Raw genomic sequence first — 19,219 nt, 5'->3', positions numbered from 1 at the left:
TAGTCATGATAAAAGTCAACTTAAAAGAATGAAAAACACTAACAAGTTACATACTACTTTTTAAAATTCAAAATATGAATATATGTCAAACTAATTTCTTTAAATCCTAAAACTTAATGACTAAACATGGATAAAATATATTATTAAATGACCAATCTATTAGTATTAACAATTTTAAGTGGTTTGAAACTTAGACTTGGTTAAGGGAGACAATGATTTGCACTTACCCTCTTTCCTTCCATAAGATTTTTTGGAATTCATCCAAATGCACCTGCAAAGCTGAAATTTCAGTTACTTCGTTTTCCAAAGGCAGATTTATTGCTTTCAGTCTCAGCCCAGCTTTCATTTCACCGTTTCCAGAACCACCATTGTTGAATAAATCAACACCATCTAGATTGGGTTTCATTTCCTCACTTAATTTTAGAGAATCAATAACCACATCTTCTTCCTGAAAAAAAAAAAAATTTAAACCTCTTGGAGAAAAATCGTGATGACGATACATTTTCATAAAGAAATAAATGTTATGATACAATAGCAAATTCATATTTTTATTTCATTATCATTCCCTAAAAGCATTGTGTGGTCACACTTACTTACATTCTTCTTCAAACTTGTTTTTTTCTATGTTCTACCTCTTTACAAAAAAAAATACATTTCTCAGAAGTTCTGCTTTAACTCTGTTTGTTCTCTTTTTCTAATCACGCTAAAAATAATCATGCACAAACTTGAACAGCTGTAAATAATTTTTAATGAGTTGATGAATTCCACTTTCAAGTTTCTTTTGTCATAAGACACAGTTTCAAAGCAATTGTTTTTTTAACATTTTTGAAAGACAAGATAGAATTTTCAGGAAGCTCTTGAATATTTTAAAAAGCTTGCTTATCGCTTTATTTTAGTTCCCTTTATTGCTGTAATTCATGAGTCACATCTCAAATAGAATTTAATGGGGCACTTTAATAAACATGGGCATCAATGCTAGAGCAACAACTGCATCGACACTCTTAGAGTGTAACTCAAAAACTTCACAGGGCTCATGCTGTTGGTATTTGCCTACAATTTAAATTTGCCCTGGTTTATAGGTTTAAAACGAAAGACAATTTCAAATAAAATCTCAATGAATAGTCAAGTTCAAGTAAAATCTCAATGATACTTCACCTTTATTTTATTTTCTAAGTAGTATGTGGATGCCAGTTTACCTAGTATGATTCATTCCTTAATTCTCTCAAGAATGATCATTGCAATCATCTATACTATAATATTTTGGCAAACAATAAAATAAGATGTGTTGTTTGAGGATGCATATACATATCTTTCTTGTTAGGTATAGAGTTGGCAAAGATGCTGGTCAAAATTTTAAGGAAAAACCTGATTGAAGCTTCTTCAACAGGTAATATTTATTTTCCTACCATCAGAAGGAATATCTGGAAGTATATTTTGCAAATAAATACATTTTTAATAAATAAGTATTATGTTTGATTTGTTCTTGACATTAATGTTAAGGAGATATTTCAGAAGAAATCCCAAAATATTGAGAATTTTCCATCATAATACATGTGAAGAAAATCCTTCATTTTCTCAAATGCAGAGGCTAGTAACTTGTAATAATAAAAACGCTTTGTGGATTTAGAGAACTTGATGTGAGCTATGTTCCCTTATCCTCATCACTGCATTCTTCTAACGCATACATTAATACAGCTGAGCTTTGAGAATATATGTGATTTTCTAAAAGATACACACAAAGCCTAGATTATCAGCTTTGAACATTTTTAAAAGAAAACGTAGAAGACCAAATAAGCAGAAGTAATCATTTTATTGCAATCTTCTTAATTTTTTTATTTATAATTAAATCTAGGTTTTACCTACCATAAATTATATACATTATAGAATGGCTTAAAATACTAAATGCAATGGTAGAGGTGCAAGATATTAACTAATGTGTGTTAGAGAAGGAATTAAGTAGAAAGAAGTAACAAAATAAACTGAAACTATAATAAGAGGTAACAGGAGTTCCCAAAGTATGTTCTTTGGGTTGTTAATATTATTTACCAAGTTAAAATAAAAGAAAAAGAAAAAACAGGGTGGTGGTTCATGGATGAATAAGTGTATAAACTGAGAGACTTTTTAAAGTTACATGTGTTTTGTACAGAATTCTCAGAAACTGAGATTCTAAGTATACCAAGAAATTCCATCAGTGGTCCATATAAGGCATTTCCTAAGGTACCCTATTTGCCTGCAGTACCCATTTTATAAGTAGTTAATTGTGAGGCTTGAGTCCCAAACATGGAGAACTATTGAAACTACTGTATGGATTGTTTACAATTTAGACATAATTAAGGCAAATGGAAAGAAATGTCTCCAAATATTTTCTTTTCAGATGAAAAATGCTGAGTTAATTTTTTCTATAAAGATTAGTAAAACCACTAGGATGGGCTGAACTTGTGTTTCCCCAAAATGTATTTGTTAAAGTCCTAACCCCCAGTACCATAGAATGTGACTGTTGGTAGAGACAGGGCCTTTAAGGAGGTGATTTAGTTAAATTAGGCTCATTAGGTGACCTTACAAGAAGAACTTAAGACACAGACATGTGTACAGAGAAAAGACCATGTGAAGACACAGGGAGAAAATGGCTTTCTATAAGCCAAGGAGAGAGACCTCAGAAGAAACCAACCCTGCTAGCACCTTGATCTTGTACTTCTAGCTTCTATAATTATAAGAAAATGAATTTCTGTTGCTTAAACCACTGTGATTATGGTACGTTTTTATGGTAGCCCTGGTAGACTAGTATAGTCACCACTGGATTTGTCACTTCCTTCTTCCTCCCCATCACTATCTATGTCCTTCAGAAATTCACATAGTCTCTGGATTTTTTTCTTACCTTATTATTTGTGTCCTCCTTTGTAGGAAATTGTCTTTGTACCAAACACTCTCTGATGGACTCATACATTTGTGAACTCACTTGAAATCGGTCTCTATGTTCACAGGATTCTTCTGTGAAACCAGGAAGCTTCAGATCCTGGGTGTCTTTAGCTTCTAATGCCTCCTTCTGAGGTGGCAAACTCTGTTTCTTTTTCAGTGTACTCAATTCTTTCATCGCCATCTCTAGTTTTATTCTGAGTTGTCTTCCTTCCTCCCTGGCACTGTTCCTTTCAGCTCGAACTTTACTCCATTTTTCTCTCCAGTTGGCAGTGCAATCTGACCACCACCGCATGGTCTTTTCCATCTGAGCAGCTCTGGCCTTGACTTCTTCAAGCTCCCGCAGGCGAAGTTCTTCACAAATATCCCATTTGTTGGTGTTACATGAGTGTGCACAGAAATTGTGAGCAGCATGGGATTGTAGCCCATGAAGTGGGAAGCAGGTATCCCTGGGGGGTGAGGCAGGTGTCGCCATGTCACCACGTGACTTAATTGATGATTGCTGCATCTGGAAGATTTGTGTTTCTTCAATTAATCGATGAATGGAATCTAAATTTGTATTCATCTTTAAGACCTGAGAAAAGATAGAGGACATAATTTCATCCTGAAATTTCCCTTGTAAATAAGGGAATAAGACCTACTTTTTTTTGTTTTTGAAATTTGATGAAAACAATGCCTTTTTTTTTTTTTTTTTTTTTGGAGACAGAGTCTTGATCATGCAGTAGCATGATCTTGGCTCACTACAACCTCCGCCTCCAGGGTTCAAGCAATTCCCTTGCCTCAGCCTCCTAAGTAGCTGGGACTACAGGCACGCACCACTACGCCCAGCTAATTCTTTGTTTCACCATGTTGGTCAGGATGTTCTTGATCTCCTGACCTGGTGATCCACCCACCTCGGCCTCCCGAAGTGCTAGGACTACAGGTGTGAGCCACCACGCCCGGCCACACTTTTTCAATATTGCATATTTTTCCAATGTAACTAAAAATATAGAGGAATTTAAACACTTGTAACTGTCCACTAAGAAATAGAAAATTCTCATATTCAATTTTGCCAAAATAATACAAATAAAAATATAAAGATGCAATTGAAGATAGCATATGACATAAATAATTCATTTTGACAAATCCAGTCCTATTTAGGTTGTATCTATTGCAACATTGTCCACTACAAAATACAAATTGTAATATTTGTTGTCCACTAACTACTTAATGGTTTTCTTTATCCCTGGAAAGCCTCAATTTGTTCAGGCAGAATGCACAACCTATTGATGTATAGGCAAATAAGCCTCTTATTTCAATGCCAGAGGTTAAATCATAGTCTACATTTTCCATGATGCCCTTCATCTGTTGACTATTGACTAGTCTCAAGGCAGCCATATGGCCTGACTCTGGCTGCTGGGATGTGAGACGAAGTGTGCTGAGATTTCCCATCCAGAAAAATATGAGAACATCACAATGAGGAACTCTCTTTCCTCTTCCTTCCCTACGTTTGAATAAGGACATAGTTCTGGAAGAAGGTGAGTATAACAGCCTTCTCGTGGCATTCACAATGGTGAACCATGAAGATAAGAGCCTGATTTAAGGTGTGAATTATGGCATGACAACGTAGAATGCATACCTCTGATTTCTTTGCTATTTGAGCAGAATAACCTATATTTATTTAAGTTATGATGGTTGAGTTTTCTGTTATTTTCAGGCAAAAGCACATCTAACTTATACATGAATTAATTTCTCACTGTGGTTAATATTGTGATAAGATCAAAAATAAAATACTATGAAAAAGACATGTTTCTTGTGTGTCAAAGGTTTTACAGTCTGGTGGGTGAGAGAAGCACAGTTAAGTTTTAAAGATACATAATTTACATTATAACAAATACGTGTATTTGTTCAATAATTTTGTTTAGTATGTAGTATGTGTCAAGTCAGTGTTAGATTATTAGGTATGGTCAAGGTGATCTACAGAGTACCGATGAAGTTATGACTATCCCTTAGAAATGAGGAAACTTTACAGCATAGATAACATGACACAGAGTCTTAGCTCGATGCAAAGCTTCGTAAAGGAATTAAAATCAACTTTCCATATAAATACCAAACACAAATTAATTTGTAAAGGCATACCATATGTAACAATACATATACCCAATTCTTTATTCAACATTGTAATATAGGTATATTAAGAATATAGTAAGTAGAATTTTTGCTTTAAAAAAGAGATCAAAACGTGCAGCTTAATTTGTAAATTAATAAAGTTCCATGGCTGTATATAATTACCCATTTTTATTCTCAGATATGCTTTTCTGGTATAAATAATCTTATATAATATTTTATGTGCATGACATTTAATCCTCTCACTTTTTTTCATTTGCTTTTATATAGTTACAGATCATAAATCGCCTCCTTATGACCCATCTATTTAATCAACTGAATGGGTTTCATTACTATAACTAACTTACAAAATAAGCCTTTAATCATTGGGAAAAAAGACTACATAATATTTTAAAAGATGAATATTAAGGCTATCTTATTAAGAGATCTTATAATATTAAACTTGATATTAACTTTTAATAGTAGAGAAGAAAACATTTTAACAAGTGTTATATAGAGATGTCAAACCACTTCACTCTTCATTATAATACTTGTTATAATAATATAGACACATGGTTGTAATTATTTTTGTTAGCATTGGTATATGTCCAATCATGTTTCAATTATTGCTGATTTGGAGTATTTTGTTCCCTTCATATATTATAATTCAGAGGGCAATAAGAATACAACTGACCAAACTCCAACACCAATATAAAACAGAAAAGAACAAAAGGAACTCTTAATTAGAAACAGTATATATATATATATATATATATACACACATATATACACACACAAAAATACATATATATATTTACTATTCACTGTTTAATGATATTTCTTTTGGTTGAAATTCCAAAGTGAAGACAGAGAATTTAATTTAGCATATTAAACTTAAAATTATCCTTGCTAGTTTTCAAAATAAATCAGTATCATAAAATTGTAATGTCTTTAAATGTCTCATTAACTTTTATTTCACTAGTGTTTTGAAGACTCTATAATTGGATTCTGGTACATTGAGATCTTGCCTACCAATTAACTGGGTATTTTTTCACATCTGACTAAATAAAAATGACTTGGGCTTAATCAGTCAGTCCTTGAACTTGAAGAGTATTTCCTGTTTTAAAAAGTTTTCTCAGGCAAGGAAAACTTGCTTGAGATGAGGGTGGTTAACACACATATGCATGCACTAAAGTCTTCGTTTCCCTATACAAATGTGTGCACTCTTCGTATTTTAGCTCAGACAACTATGAAAGTATTTGCCAGTGGTTGTAGAACAGGGCCACTGATAACATGGGAAAATATTTTAATGCTGTTGACTCTGGTTTCTTGTACTGATTTTTGCTTTGTAAAAATGCTTATACAATCAGTCCACTGTGATTCCTGCAAATATTTTTGTATGTAGTACATAACCAAACAAAATCTTAAGGGTCTACAAAGTATATATAATATCACTAACAAAATTATTTGTTGCCAAAGGAGAACTTAATGTGTCAGATAGTGGACTCCAGCCTCTATTGGGTAGAGTCTTACTCTGCAACTTTTTAGACGATGATCTTGCACCAATTACCTAAACTGCCTTTCACTAAATATCCTTAGTATAGAAGGAGACAAGAATAGCATAGGCCTCATTGAATTCTTGTGACTATTAAAAGGGAAAATGCCTGCAGACTGGTTAACCCTAGCTATCCTGTAGGCAAGGCATACATTTTTCTCTGTGTTACACAAGTCATTAGTATGTCACCTTGACATACTAATTTACCATTTACTTTTTTGTATGTTTTTCCCTCTGTCTTTTGAAAGAGAAATGGTGTACTTTAAACAAGAAAAGCATAGGAAAAATGAAATCTACAAAAGTGCTCTGTATTTCGTGTAACAAAGTTGCAGTTCCAATTTCTATATCACATTGATATTAATCAATGGAATAGTCAGTACTATTATTATCCCCATCTTAATGATAAAGAAACTAGGATTTAGTCTCTGATGTATCCAGCCAAGTCATACAGTTAGAAAGTGAGTTTGGAAACTGAGGAAATTTGAATCCAGAGCTACCATCTCTTCATATAAAAATTCTACAGCTTTAAAATATCAACTGTTTTCACTCTAAATCTTTTAGAATATTTCAGGAATACATTTGGCATACTTCCACTTTGGATATTTTTATGCTAAAATATCTCCTATTAAATTACACAACAATTAGTCTTCTCATCCTGACACTGTCTTTGAGTTCATTCAATCTCCTGATCACAGCTCAGAGGGACTGTGAGGTCCAGGCCTGTCCAACCCTCTGGCCTCCTCTTTGTCACTTCATCTTCCACATCCCCTGTGTCGGCTACCCTGGACGTGTCCATTCCTTGCACAACCTCACTTCCACCTTCTCCTTGGTGCAACCTGTTTGCTCTGCAGGAGCACGCTCCCCTCTCTCCACAGACCCTCTTTCCCCTGGCTTCTCATCCTTCAGGTAGCAGGTTATACTTCCCTACTAACTAAATCTGTGATCCGAGAATTCTAGGTCCCTTAGTGGCCCTTTGTCTAAGGGTGTCCGAGGGAGAGGCCACAGTCACGGGTTCTTAGTTTCTGTTTCTGACTGGGCTACCAAAACCCCTTCCTCATCCCTCTTTTCCACCTATCACGAGAAACAGAAGCTAAAAACCAAGGTTTCCTGCTGCTGAAAGCCTAAAACAAAACAAAACACAACAACAACAACAAAATAAGGTGGGTTGAATATCCACCACTGACCTGCTCCTAGAAACTGAACAAAATAGACATCACTTCTGCCATCCTGAATGCTGCTAACAATCATAAACAACAAACCAAATGAACAATTACAGTTTTTAACTATATCTTTGAAACTATATACAGTGTATTGTAATCCAAAAACTCCCTGTGTACTTAGCAAAGTCTCTCCCAAGTGACACTTGATGTATTATCTGAAGAATGAAATGAAGCAGAAAGAAAAGCATTTTTGGCAGAAGTTAAACTTCCATGGCAGGATAAAACAGACATTACAAAGATTTTTGTCTTATTTTTATAGTTATTGCTTTATCTTAATCTATAGAAAATGAAACCTTTGTTGAATTTTTTTTTCCTAAGAAGCATAGGACCTGTAATGCACACAAAATAACAAAAGCCATTTGCAGTGAGAAAATGGTTTAATACAGATTCAAAGTACAACGCTAAGAAAGAATCATTATGATAGATATGATGAAATATAATCTGATAAAAAGAAAAAGAATCATATTTTAATATTCAGGAAAATAAACACTTTATTGTATTATAAAATGTGGCCTGTCAAACATGCAGAAATGATGAGTATGAAAATTCATTTCATATAGGTCTAAAGCAAATACATATATATATATACATATATATATATATACATGAATTTTTGCAACAGTACACAGAATGTTAAATAGAAGACTATAGTTGTGATGATGAGATAAATGAAACCATTACACTAAATGGCCACATGACATCATATGTATGTAGTTCAAGATTTGCTCATGGTTAAATATTCTATTCTAAAAATCCTTACACTGTAGCAAATTACACAGACAGTTTCTGTCTATGCTTGTTGGTGCAAATGAAAGGCTTTTAAATTGTATAGAGACAGAAAATAATTCGCCAAAGCAGGCAACTAATAATATAAAATAAATTTGAACAACTTGTCAATAATTTAAAACTTAGATATTTTACTTTCAAAAGCATTGTAACATAAAATGAGCAGAAACACAAAGTTTAAAACATAATTTCATGTTTGCCAAGAGTCTTTATTAAATTTTAAATAGTATTATTTGATCAGATAGAAATTGTCTCTATTTTAAAGAATTGGGATGGAATTAATACAGTAAACAAGACCTTTTGCTGGCTTACTCTTCATTGCTCCCTCTTTAAGCTATTGCTATTACCTAGTGTTATTGAAGCAATGTGTCACTGGTTCAAATCTATGTGATGCCTTTCCTTTAGGCTAGGTTTTCAGTAAAATTATTTGAGAAAAAATCGTGATAAAATATTACGTTTCTAAGATAATGCTCAACGATTTTTAAAACTCCAGTTCTTTAAAAATAAACTATTTCAGAGTCTCTCCACATAGTATCTTGATGTCATTGCTGTGTTTTCTATAAGCTTTAAGGGGCTTAAAAATTACATTATAATAATAACCTCATAGATCAGAGACAAAAAGTGACCAGTCTGACTTCTTTATAATATGAATAAAGAAATACAGAGAGATCCAAAATCCATAATCCGTTTTATAAAGTGTCAATGCATAATTTGTAATGAGTCTTGGAAAAATAAAATTCCTGTTTTCTGGCAGGCTGATCAGCTTGAAGCCTTTATGGTGCTTTGCTGCCAAGTACAAATTTAGGTTCAGACAATTTAGACTTTCTTGGTGGATACATCATTTAACTACTCTTATGAAGTACTTGAGATGCCAAGCAGGTTCAAGAAAGCTCTGCTTTAAAATATTGCTGAAATTTCTCACCAGCGTACAAATTTTGAGACTTAAAGAGATTATGTCATACATTTGAGCTTAGCAGCCTAAGTATATTTCTATATTATATAGAATACATATAGAATAAATGTAATATACAGTATTATATATACATATACATGTATATATAATCTGTTCTACATATTTTACCTGTTTGTATGGAAACCTGACAGTCAATTCATCAGCATTTTAAAATATTTATACCCATGCCAGGTTTTAGTTAACAAAGCCGCAGACTATCCCAATGTTCTTATGCAATCTAATCCAACTTAATGGTGCCAAATAAAAAAGCCAAAATGTTTCTTGAGACCTTAAGCCAAAAATAAAATTAACATTAGCTCTGCTGGAACTATATAGCCCCACCTAATCTTATTTTTGTATAAGAATGTGCTTAGCAGCTTAGCACTATTTCCAGGTGGCTAACAGACGTGGTGCACACTTTATGGGAAATAACACTGCACAAGCCTGATATTGTTAAAGATTCTACCACTTTCTAAATTTGGGCAGGTGACTGTATCTGAAATTTACATTACTATGTAAACATCATCTTGTAGAACCTCATATCGATTAAATGACAATGATGACAATGTAACTGTTTCCAGAAACACTAAAATGTTAAAAGGAAATTAAAATGAGAGCACATAGCCAATAACTCCAAATGATAATTATTATCAATATCTAATGTGAGAGAAAATCACTCTATGAAACAATTCCTATCACAGTTCCACTACAAATTAGGTGGTACTAAGAGAAAGATGCTTATATCATCAAGATCAGGGAATTTTTTCTGTTTGTTGTTGTTGTTTTTACATTTAAAAGTCATTTCTTTGTTAAAATTATAGATTTTCGTTAACATTGAATTCATTGAGATTTCCAAATATTTTTGTGCATTTAAGGTTTCAGGCAACAAAACCACAGATGACCCCAATTTTCCTATGCATTTTCTAAGCAAAATTCCTAAAGCATTTACCATATTCGCACTTATTCTTAAAGAATCTGTGTGACTAAGTCATAAGATCTTCACAGGTCTATTTACACTTTGTGGTGAACAGGAGAAAGCTCTTATGTATCAGTAAAATGCGGTAAAATTTTCTCACACCCATTTGATAGGATGTGCAAAGCTGCCAGCTGCTTTATGTTGGCTGACTGGAAAGTTTTCTCAGACTTCATGAAGTTTGAAGAGTGAAGCTCAAAGATTGTCCTATTATTTTCAAAAAGCACTTATAATTTTTTTAATCAAAACAAAATTTATTCTTAAAGTCAGTTTTATTTTCCCAACAGTACATACTTTACATTAATAATCCAAATGGGCTAAACTATATTCCACATCAAAAAGCTGAGAGAAAAAATTGGATTCAGAAGCAGACATTTTACAATGTACCTAAGACTTTTATGAGCAATACCTGTGCATGTGTCCAAATACTCCACTTCAGTCATCCCAGTTCTTAAAGCAAAAAGTATTTATGTAAAATCGTGCATGGTATGGTATGTTAAACTTTATTTTGTATGTATGATCTGGAATTCAATTTTCACTGTAAACAGCATGACCAAAGAGTAAGATTTACACTTAAAAAATATAAATTGAATCAATAAAATTTTTTTAAAAGCCCAGCTTCTTCAAATTCCAAAATTTCTGGTGAATCCAGATGTTGTAGCGAACATGTAGGAAAGATGGGGCAAGATAGTTTTTTCTTTCAGAAAAGAGAAAGATCAGACATAAGAAACCTATGCTTTTCACCCAGACTTCAAAAGTAAGAAAGCCAGAAAAGCCACTTTTCAAATATACCCCCTAAGAAGTTGTGTAAGATTGTCATACCTGTCTTGATGATCAAGTCAAGCAATATTTTAAAATTATAACAGTATTTAACTTATTTATTCCATATATTGATTGGAAGTGACATGACAGAATATATTTAAATATATATTTAAATAATTTAACTATATTTAAATATAGTTAAATAATTTAAATATTTAAATAAAAGAAATAATTTAAATTTTTTAAAGTAACAATTAAAAGAAAAAACAATTGAAATATATTTGAAATTGTTTTGAAATATATTTGAAATACATTTGAATTGGTATTTCCTTTATTTTGTTCTCCTTTTTATAAGTTTCTTGTGGTAGGAACTCAGGTTGAGAACTTTATTTCTTATGTAAAATTTAGGGCATAATCTTTCTTCTCTGCACTATGTTAGCTGTCTTTCAAATATTTGATGTTACAGTATTTTCATTTTATTCAGTTTTGTATTTTTTTTATTTTCTTGGCGAATTCCTTATTGAACCATGAATTATTTAGACATGTGTTGTCTAATTTTTACTTCTTTAGAGATATTTCTGTTGTGATTTTTAGTTTGATTTCATTACAGAAAGATGACATACTCTGCCTAATTTCAATTATTTTACATTAGTTGAAGGGTTTTTTTTTTTTTTTTTTGTATAGGATATGTACCTTGGTGAATGTTACATGACACTTGAAAATATGTATGTTCTGCAACTGTATGGTGGAATCTTCTATACATGACAATTAGATCCTATTTGCTGATTATATCGTTCAGATTCTCTATACCTTTGCTGATTTTCTGTGCAGTCATTTTACTAGTTGTTCAGAGAGACTTCTGAAATCCTCAGCTGTAATTCCTGATTTGTCTATTTCTCTTTTCAGTTCTACCTGTTTTTGCTTCATATGTTTGGAAGCTGTGTTGTTTTGTGTATACTCATGTAGGATCATTATGTCTTCCTGATGTATTGATCCTTTTATCATCATGAAATTTTCCTCCTTGTCTGTGGTGGGTTTCTATATTTTATTTTGTTTTGTTTTGTTCTGAAGTAACATCTCTGGTATTGACATAGCCACTCTTAGGTATTTTTTAAAAAACTAGTATTTCCAAGGTATTTTTTTTACATTCTTTTATTTAACATTCTTTTATTTGTGATAGATGGCAATCTTAATTGATGATCTGAGGAAGTGAGTTTCTTGTTAAGTTTCTTATTAATGGCATGTAACTTGTTCATGCTTTTTGTTTGTTTGCTTATTTTTGTTTTATTCACCCTGCCAGTCTCTGACTTCTACTTGGTCTATTTAGGCCATTTACATTTACAGTAATTATTGATGTGTTAGAACTTATATCTGCCATTTCATAATTTGTTTTCTTTCTGTCCTCTCTTTCCATTCCTGCTTTTCTTCTTTTGCTTTCCTGTTTGCTATTTGAATTTTTGTGTGGATTCCACCTGGCTGATATATGTACAGTATTTTTTAGTTTTTATCACTTTGTACAGTTTTCATACTTGTTGTTCTGAGAGTTAAAATACACAAATGTAACAGCCTTATCTACTGGAAATGAGCATTTCATCTCTTCAAGTGAATTATGGACAACCTACTTCTGTTTAGATGATTTTACCTTCTCTATCATTAAATATCACTTTCAAATATTATAATTTTTATTTCAATCATTAAATATGATTCATAAAACAAATGAGGAGAAAGATATTCTATCATATATTCATATTTCTATTTGATTGTTTCTTCTTGTTTTTTGATGCTATGGGATTCTTTTATTATTTTGTTTCTCTTTATAGAATTTCCTTTAGCCAATTTTTAAGGGTAGTTCCTCCTATTAATAGCATCTTCTAGTTTTCCTTCATCTGGTATCTTTACTCTCCATTCATTCCCAAAGGATAGTTTTACCAGTTCTACAATTATCACTTGATTTTTTTGACACTGAAAAATGTACCATCTCCTTGTAGCCTTTGTGGCTTCAGGTAAGAAATTCACTATCATTTGAATTGATATTCCTAGTGTTGACATTTTGTATTAGAAGTTCAGCATTGGTTATATAGTAATGTAAATATTATGGCATATAAATCTTTCATTTTAACTCTTATCCATGAATTTCAAATATAGATTATAGCTATGTAACAATTAATGTGATCAATCAGGCACTAATAAGTGCTAAGAAAAAGTGAGATTATGGCCATGACTGCAAACTTTGTGATTATATTTTGTTTTATTCTTGCAATGTTTCCTTAACCTCAGAATAATTGGGTAAAATGGTAAAGAAAAAAGTTCAAATTGATTTTCCCAGTGTGTGTGAATATCATTTTTTAAAATTAAAATATAGACAAACTTCTAAAATGTCCCTCACTTATCCCCCCTTTTGGTATTCACAGCCTTGTCTCAGCCTTGTCTAATTCCCTTCCTCTCAGTGGGGGCTGGCCCTGTGACCTGCTTCTAATGAATATAATGTTATAAAAGTGGTAAGATGTGACTTCTGAAATCAGGTTATGAAAGAATGAGGTTTCCATGTTGCTAGCATTCTTTCTATTGCCTTTTCTCTTGGTCACTGATGAATCCAAGAGTCACGTCATAAGCAGTTGTTTGGAGAGGCCCACATGGCAAGGAACTGAGGAAGGCTTCTGGCCACCAGCTCCCAGAAACTAAATCCTGCCCACAACTATTTGTGGAAGCTTGGCAGCAGATCTACCCCACATTGAGTCTTCAATCCACTGCAGCTCTGGTTGACACCTTCCCTGAAGCCTATGAGAGAGACCCAGGGCCAGAGGATTCAATTAAGCCACACCTGTATTCCACAGAAACGATATTGCTGTATAAAAAATTACACCAAAATTTAGTTTCTTAGAACACTATATTTATTACCTCACAGTTTCTGTGTCTGCAGTCTATTAAAAGAATGTGAATTGTCAGAAAAATGCATTTTAATCTCTTGATATTTGGAAAATAAAAACAAACAAGAGAGAAATATTCTAGGTTTTCATTAGTATATGTTATCCCTCTAAAGAGGTGACAGTAACAGGAAATACAAATTGACATTAAATGGTGCCTTTAACAATTTAAAATTAGAAAATGAGAACACTGTACAGATTCATTTTCCAAAAGTGCTTTTCAAGAGCACACGACTACTTATAAGCACAAAATACTTGGATTTTGTACTTGGATTTTATACAAGCAGAATTACTGCATTTAATTCATTGCATGATCTTCCACTGAAGGGTATGTAAAGATGAACATGTTCATCTTTACATCTCGAAGTTTTAATAACTTATTGAGTTTATTTATTTATTTATTATCATTTTTATTTTTTGAGTCTTGCTGTGTTGCTTAGGCTGGAGTACAGTGGAGTAATCTCAGTTCACTGCAACTTCTGCCTCCCTCGTTCAAGTGATTCTCCTGCCTTAGCCTCCTGAGTAGCTGGGGCTACAGGCACGTACCACATGCCCTACTAATTTGTATATTTTTAGTAGAGACGGAGTTTTGCTATGTTGGCCAGGCTGGTCTCTAACTCCTGGCTTCAAGTGATCTGCCCACCTCGGCCTCCTAAAATACAGGCATTACAGACTGCACCTAGCCTAATTTACTGAAAAATATTTTTAAACTTCAAACGCAAATATTGTTTTACTTTGGAAAAATGGAACTGCCAATGTATTATTTAGCTTTTTCTTTCCCATTTTTTGAACACCAAATACAATAGCATGAGAAAAGCTTTCTATTCAAATAGCACCTTAAGTTCAGTAGCGCTTACTTTGAACACATAAAGTGGCATTAAAATCTTTAAGCACGTCAGTTTCATCAGTTTCATTTACTATGAGAATAAATCATTTTAGTGCCTCTCAATATATTTTGTAATATTTACCTTTATATAAGAGTAACTTCTGTAAATCAAATAACAGATAAACTGAACTGCTTGACATCTAACACTGAAACTTGTGGACAGCAAGAAAGAGAGAAAGATAAAAGAGAAAAGTAGTTCAACCATTGTGGAAAACAGCGTGGCGATTCCTCAAGGATCTAGAACTGGAAACACCATTAGACCCAGCCATTCCATTACTGGGTATATATCCAAAGAATTATAAATCATGCTGCTATAAAGACACATGCATGCGTATGTTTATTGTGGCACTATTCACAACAGCAAAGACTTGGAACCAACCCAAATGCCCATCAGTGACAGACTGGATTAAGAAAGTGTGGCACATATACACCGTGGAATACTATGCAGCCATAAAAAAGAATGAGTTTGTGTCCTTTGTAGGGACATGGATGCAGCTGGAAACCATCATTCTCAGCAAACTATCACAAGAACAGAAAACCAAACACCGCATGTTCTCACTCATAGGTGGGAACTGAACAATGAGATCACTTGGACACAGGAAGGGGAACATCACACACTGGGGCCTATTGTGGGGAGGGGGGAGGGGGGAGGGATAGCATTAGGAGATATACCTAATGTAAATGACGAGTTAATGGGTGCAGCACACCAACATGGCACATGTATACATATGTAACAAACCTGCACGTTGTGCACATGTACCCTAGAACATAAAGTATAGTGAAAAAAAGAAAAAGAGAGCACTTATCAGGAATTTTCCTGAGTATTTCACATATATTAACCTATTTCCTTCTTACCAGAATCCAAAAGGTACATATATATTTGTCTCTCTATGCCTTTCCAGTTTTTATTTATGGAGTGCATGTGTGAGTGTGTGATAGTGTGTACATGTAAGATAGACAAAGACGTTTTCAGATCAGCAAAGATCTATTTTAATCATTGTTATTATTACACATCATTTTTTAAATTGTAATTTCATGTAGATTTGACTTAACAGAAAACATTTCCAAATACTTACAATATCATGTCAGTCTGGCTATTCTGTACTATTCAAATAACAACTTGTGCACATTTCAGTATTTTTATTTTTCTGCCTATATTTTATCCAATGAAATGTATTTTAGGAATGTAATTGAAAATCACAGGTTTTAGCTGAAACCATTCCCCTTGAGAACTGGAACAAGATGAGGATGCCCACTCTCACCACTACTATTCAACCTAGTACTGGAAGTCCTGGCAGGAACGATCAGGCAAGAGAAAGAAATAAAAGGCATCCAAATTGAAAAAGAAGTCAAACTATCTCTCTTCACTAATGATATGATTCTATAATTAGAAAACCCTAAAGACTTTGCCAAAAGACTCAGAATAGAAAACTCAGAAATATAACCACACACCTACAACCATCCAAATCTATGAAAAAGCCAACAAAAACAAGCAATGGGAAGAGGCCTCCTCATGCAGTACATGTTGCTGGGATAGCTGGCTAGCCATATGCAGAGAATGAAACTGGACCCTCGCTTTTTACTATACACAAACACTAACTCAAAATGAATTAAAGGTGTAAATGTAAGCCCTCAAACTATACAATTCTGAAAAGAATTTTATAAAATAAAAGAATTTCTATAAAAGAAAGGAAAACCTAGGAAATACCCTTCTTGACATCAGCCTTGGCAAATAATTTTTGGCTAAGTCTCCCAAAGCAATTGCAAAAGAAAAACCCTAAAACTGACAAGTGGGACCTAAGTAAATTAAAGACCTTTTGCACAGCGAAAGAACCTATCAACAGAGTAAACAGACAGCCGGCAGAATGGGAAAAATTATTCACAAACTACGCATCCAGCAAACGTCTAATATCTAGAATGCTTAAGGAACTTAAATCAACAAGCAGAAAACAAATGGCCCCATTAAAAAGTGGGCGAAGGACATGAACATACATTTCACAAAGAAGACACACAAGAGACCAACAAACATGTGAAATGACGCTCATTATCAGTAACCATCAGGGAAACACAAATCGAAGCCACAGTGAGATACTATCTCACACCAGTTAGAATGGCCATTACTAAAAAGCCCAAAAACAACGGATGGTGGTGAGGCTGCAGAGTTAAAGGAACGCTCACACGCTGTTGCTGGGGGTGTAAATTACTTCAGTCACCATGCAAAGCAATTCGGAGATTTGCTAAAGAACTGAAAACAAGGCTACTATTCAACAGCGCAATCAACCCCGTTACTGGGTGTATACCCAAAGGAACATAGATCATGAAGCCAAAAAGACATGTGCCCTCATAGGCTCATCACTGCTTTTCACAATAGCAAAGACATGGAATCAACCTAGGTATCCATCAGTGGTGGATTGGATAAAGAAAGGTGGCACAGAAGTTACCTGATGGAAAGTCTTGACTGCAAGATGTCCTGATCCTTGGAATTCTGAATTCTAAGATGCACTAACAAAACAACAAAAGAAAAAAGCAGTGAAAGCGCGGATTTATTGAAGCAAACATACACTCTAGAGACAGGGAGCAGGCTCGAGAAAGTGGCTCAGGAGTCCCGATTGCAATGTTCTTTAGTTTTTACTAAGCTAAAAGAATTTGGTAACACCTACATGTACCCTTTAGAGGCCTCCAATTGGTTACAACCTATGCGAATGAAGCATTGGCCCATGACTAATAAGAGGCCGAAGTGGAGGCTTGGCCCACAACCAATCAGAGGCTGAAATGGACCCTGCCCCCGCCACCAATCAAAGGCTGAAGTGAAGGCTTGGCCCCAGACCAAGGATAGGTACTTCCCATTTGTGCTATAGGGGAGTGGAGGGGTTTGTAGTGGCAGGTGCCTCTGGTTTCTTGTCACTTAGGCATGGAGACGTGAGGTTTTCTTTTTGGTTCAATTCCAAGAAGTCAGCCTCAGGTTGGCCTTAGGCTCCCTGTCTCCAGACCCTATTCTCCTGCCTCACATGTATATCATAAAATACTAACAGCCACAGAAAGAATGAAATATTGTCCTTTGCAGCAACATGGATGGAGCCGGAGGCCATAATCCTAAGCTAATTAATGCAAGAACAGAAAACCAAATACTGCATGTTCTTACTTTTAAGTGGGAGCTAAACATTGAGTATGCATGGACGTAAAAATAGAAACAATAGACATTGTGGACTACTGGGAGGAGGAGAGCTGAAAAACTACCTATTAGGTACTATACTCTCTACCTGGGTGCAATATACCCGTGTAAAAACCTGTACATGTATCCTGCATATTTAAAAATAGATGTTGTAAAAAACAAAAATAATAATACTATTAAACAATCATAGTTTTTAAACACCCAATTTCAAATTAAAACACCAAATTGACATATTAAACATTTATTTGATTCTACAATATTTCAGGGATTTTTTTTTCTTTTTTTGAAATGGAGTCTCGCTATGTTGCCCAGGCTGGAGTGCAGTGGCGCAATCTCAGCTCACTGCAACCTATGTCTCCTGAGTTCAAGTAATTCTCCTTCTTCAGCATCCTGAGTACCTGGAACTACAGGCGTGCTCCACTGTGATCAGCCAATTTTTGTATTTTTAGTAGAGACAGGGATTCACTATGTTAGCCAGGCTGGCCTCGAACTCCTGACCTCGTGATCCACCTGCCCTGGGTTCCCAAACTGCTGGGATTAAAGAAGTGAGCCACCATGCCCGGCCAATATTTTAGCTTTAAACAATTAAAAAACACAGTTCTCAGAAAACTGCAGTAGTTTTCATAATTTTTAGAAAGTATTCCAATTTATAATTTTACAAGCTTCTAGAACAAAGTGATATTTGACCTAGCACATTTAGCAAATTCTTTATACTCATCGTATCCCAAATAGAAGAATACAAATCTTGAAACATTTTTGACATTTGAAACTCTTGGCTCTTTGCTAAGGTAGTTTTGAAATTATTTTGGAATATTTTATTTTATTTTTCTCTACAATTATATTAAATGGTGTATATATAGTTTATTCAAAATGGTTATTACATGTTTTAAAATTGAAAGAAACTTATTTCAGTTACTAATTAACATCTACTGATTTTCTCCCCAGAAAATATATATATGTGTGCATAAATATATATATTTTTAATATATAA

The 19,219-nt window shown here is 33.8% G+C and overlaps 1 protein-coding gene across 3 annotated transcripts in view; it reads right to left on the bottom strand.

Moving 5' to 3' along the window:
* The window catches only part of CCDC102B (coiled-coil domain containing 102B), a 365,304-nt gene that overhangs the window by 245,087 nt on the left and 100,998 nt on the right, over nt 1-19,219 (bottom strand). For 2 of the 3 annotated variants that reach the window (XM_011944078.1, XM_011944079.1), the window contains 2 exons: nt 2,876-3,487; nt 228-448 (listed from right to left, as the gene is read on the bottom strand). In XM_011944078.1, the coding sequence (XP_011799468.1) occupies nt 228-448; nt 2,876-3,478 (824 nt within the window). In that variant the 5' untranslated portion in view covers nt 3,479-3,487. Of the gene's footprint in view, nt 1-227; nt 449-2,875; nt 3,488-17,497; nt 17,549-19,219 lie in introns of all 3 variants that reach the window. The other variant, XM_011944077.1, reaches the window with a different exon arrangement.

The sequence above is a fragment of the Colobus angolensis genome, unplaced genomic scaffold (assembly GCF_000951035.1).
Source record: "Colobus angolensis palliatus isolate OR3802 unplaced genomic scaffold, Cang.pa_1.0 Scaffold225, whole genome shotgun sequence".
In the NCBI taxonomy this organism is placed as follows: domain Eukaryota; kingdom Metazoa; phylum Chordata; class Mammalia; order Primates; family Cercopithecidae; genus Colobus; species Colobus angolensis.
This window is presented reverse-complemented; position numbering and strand designations above follow the sequence as displayed.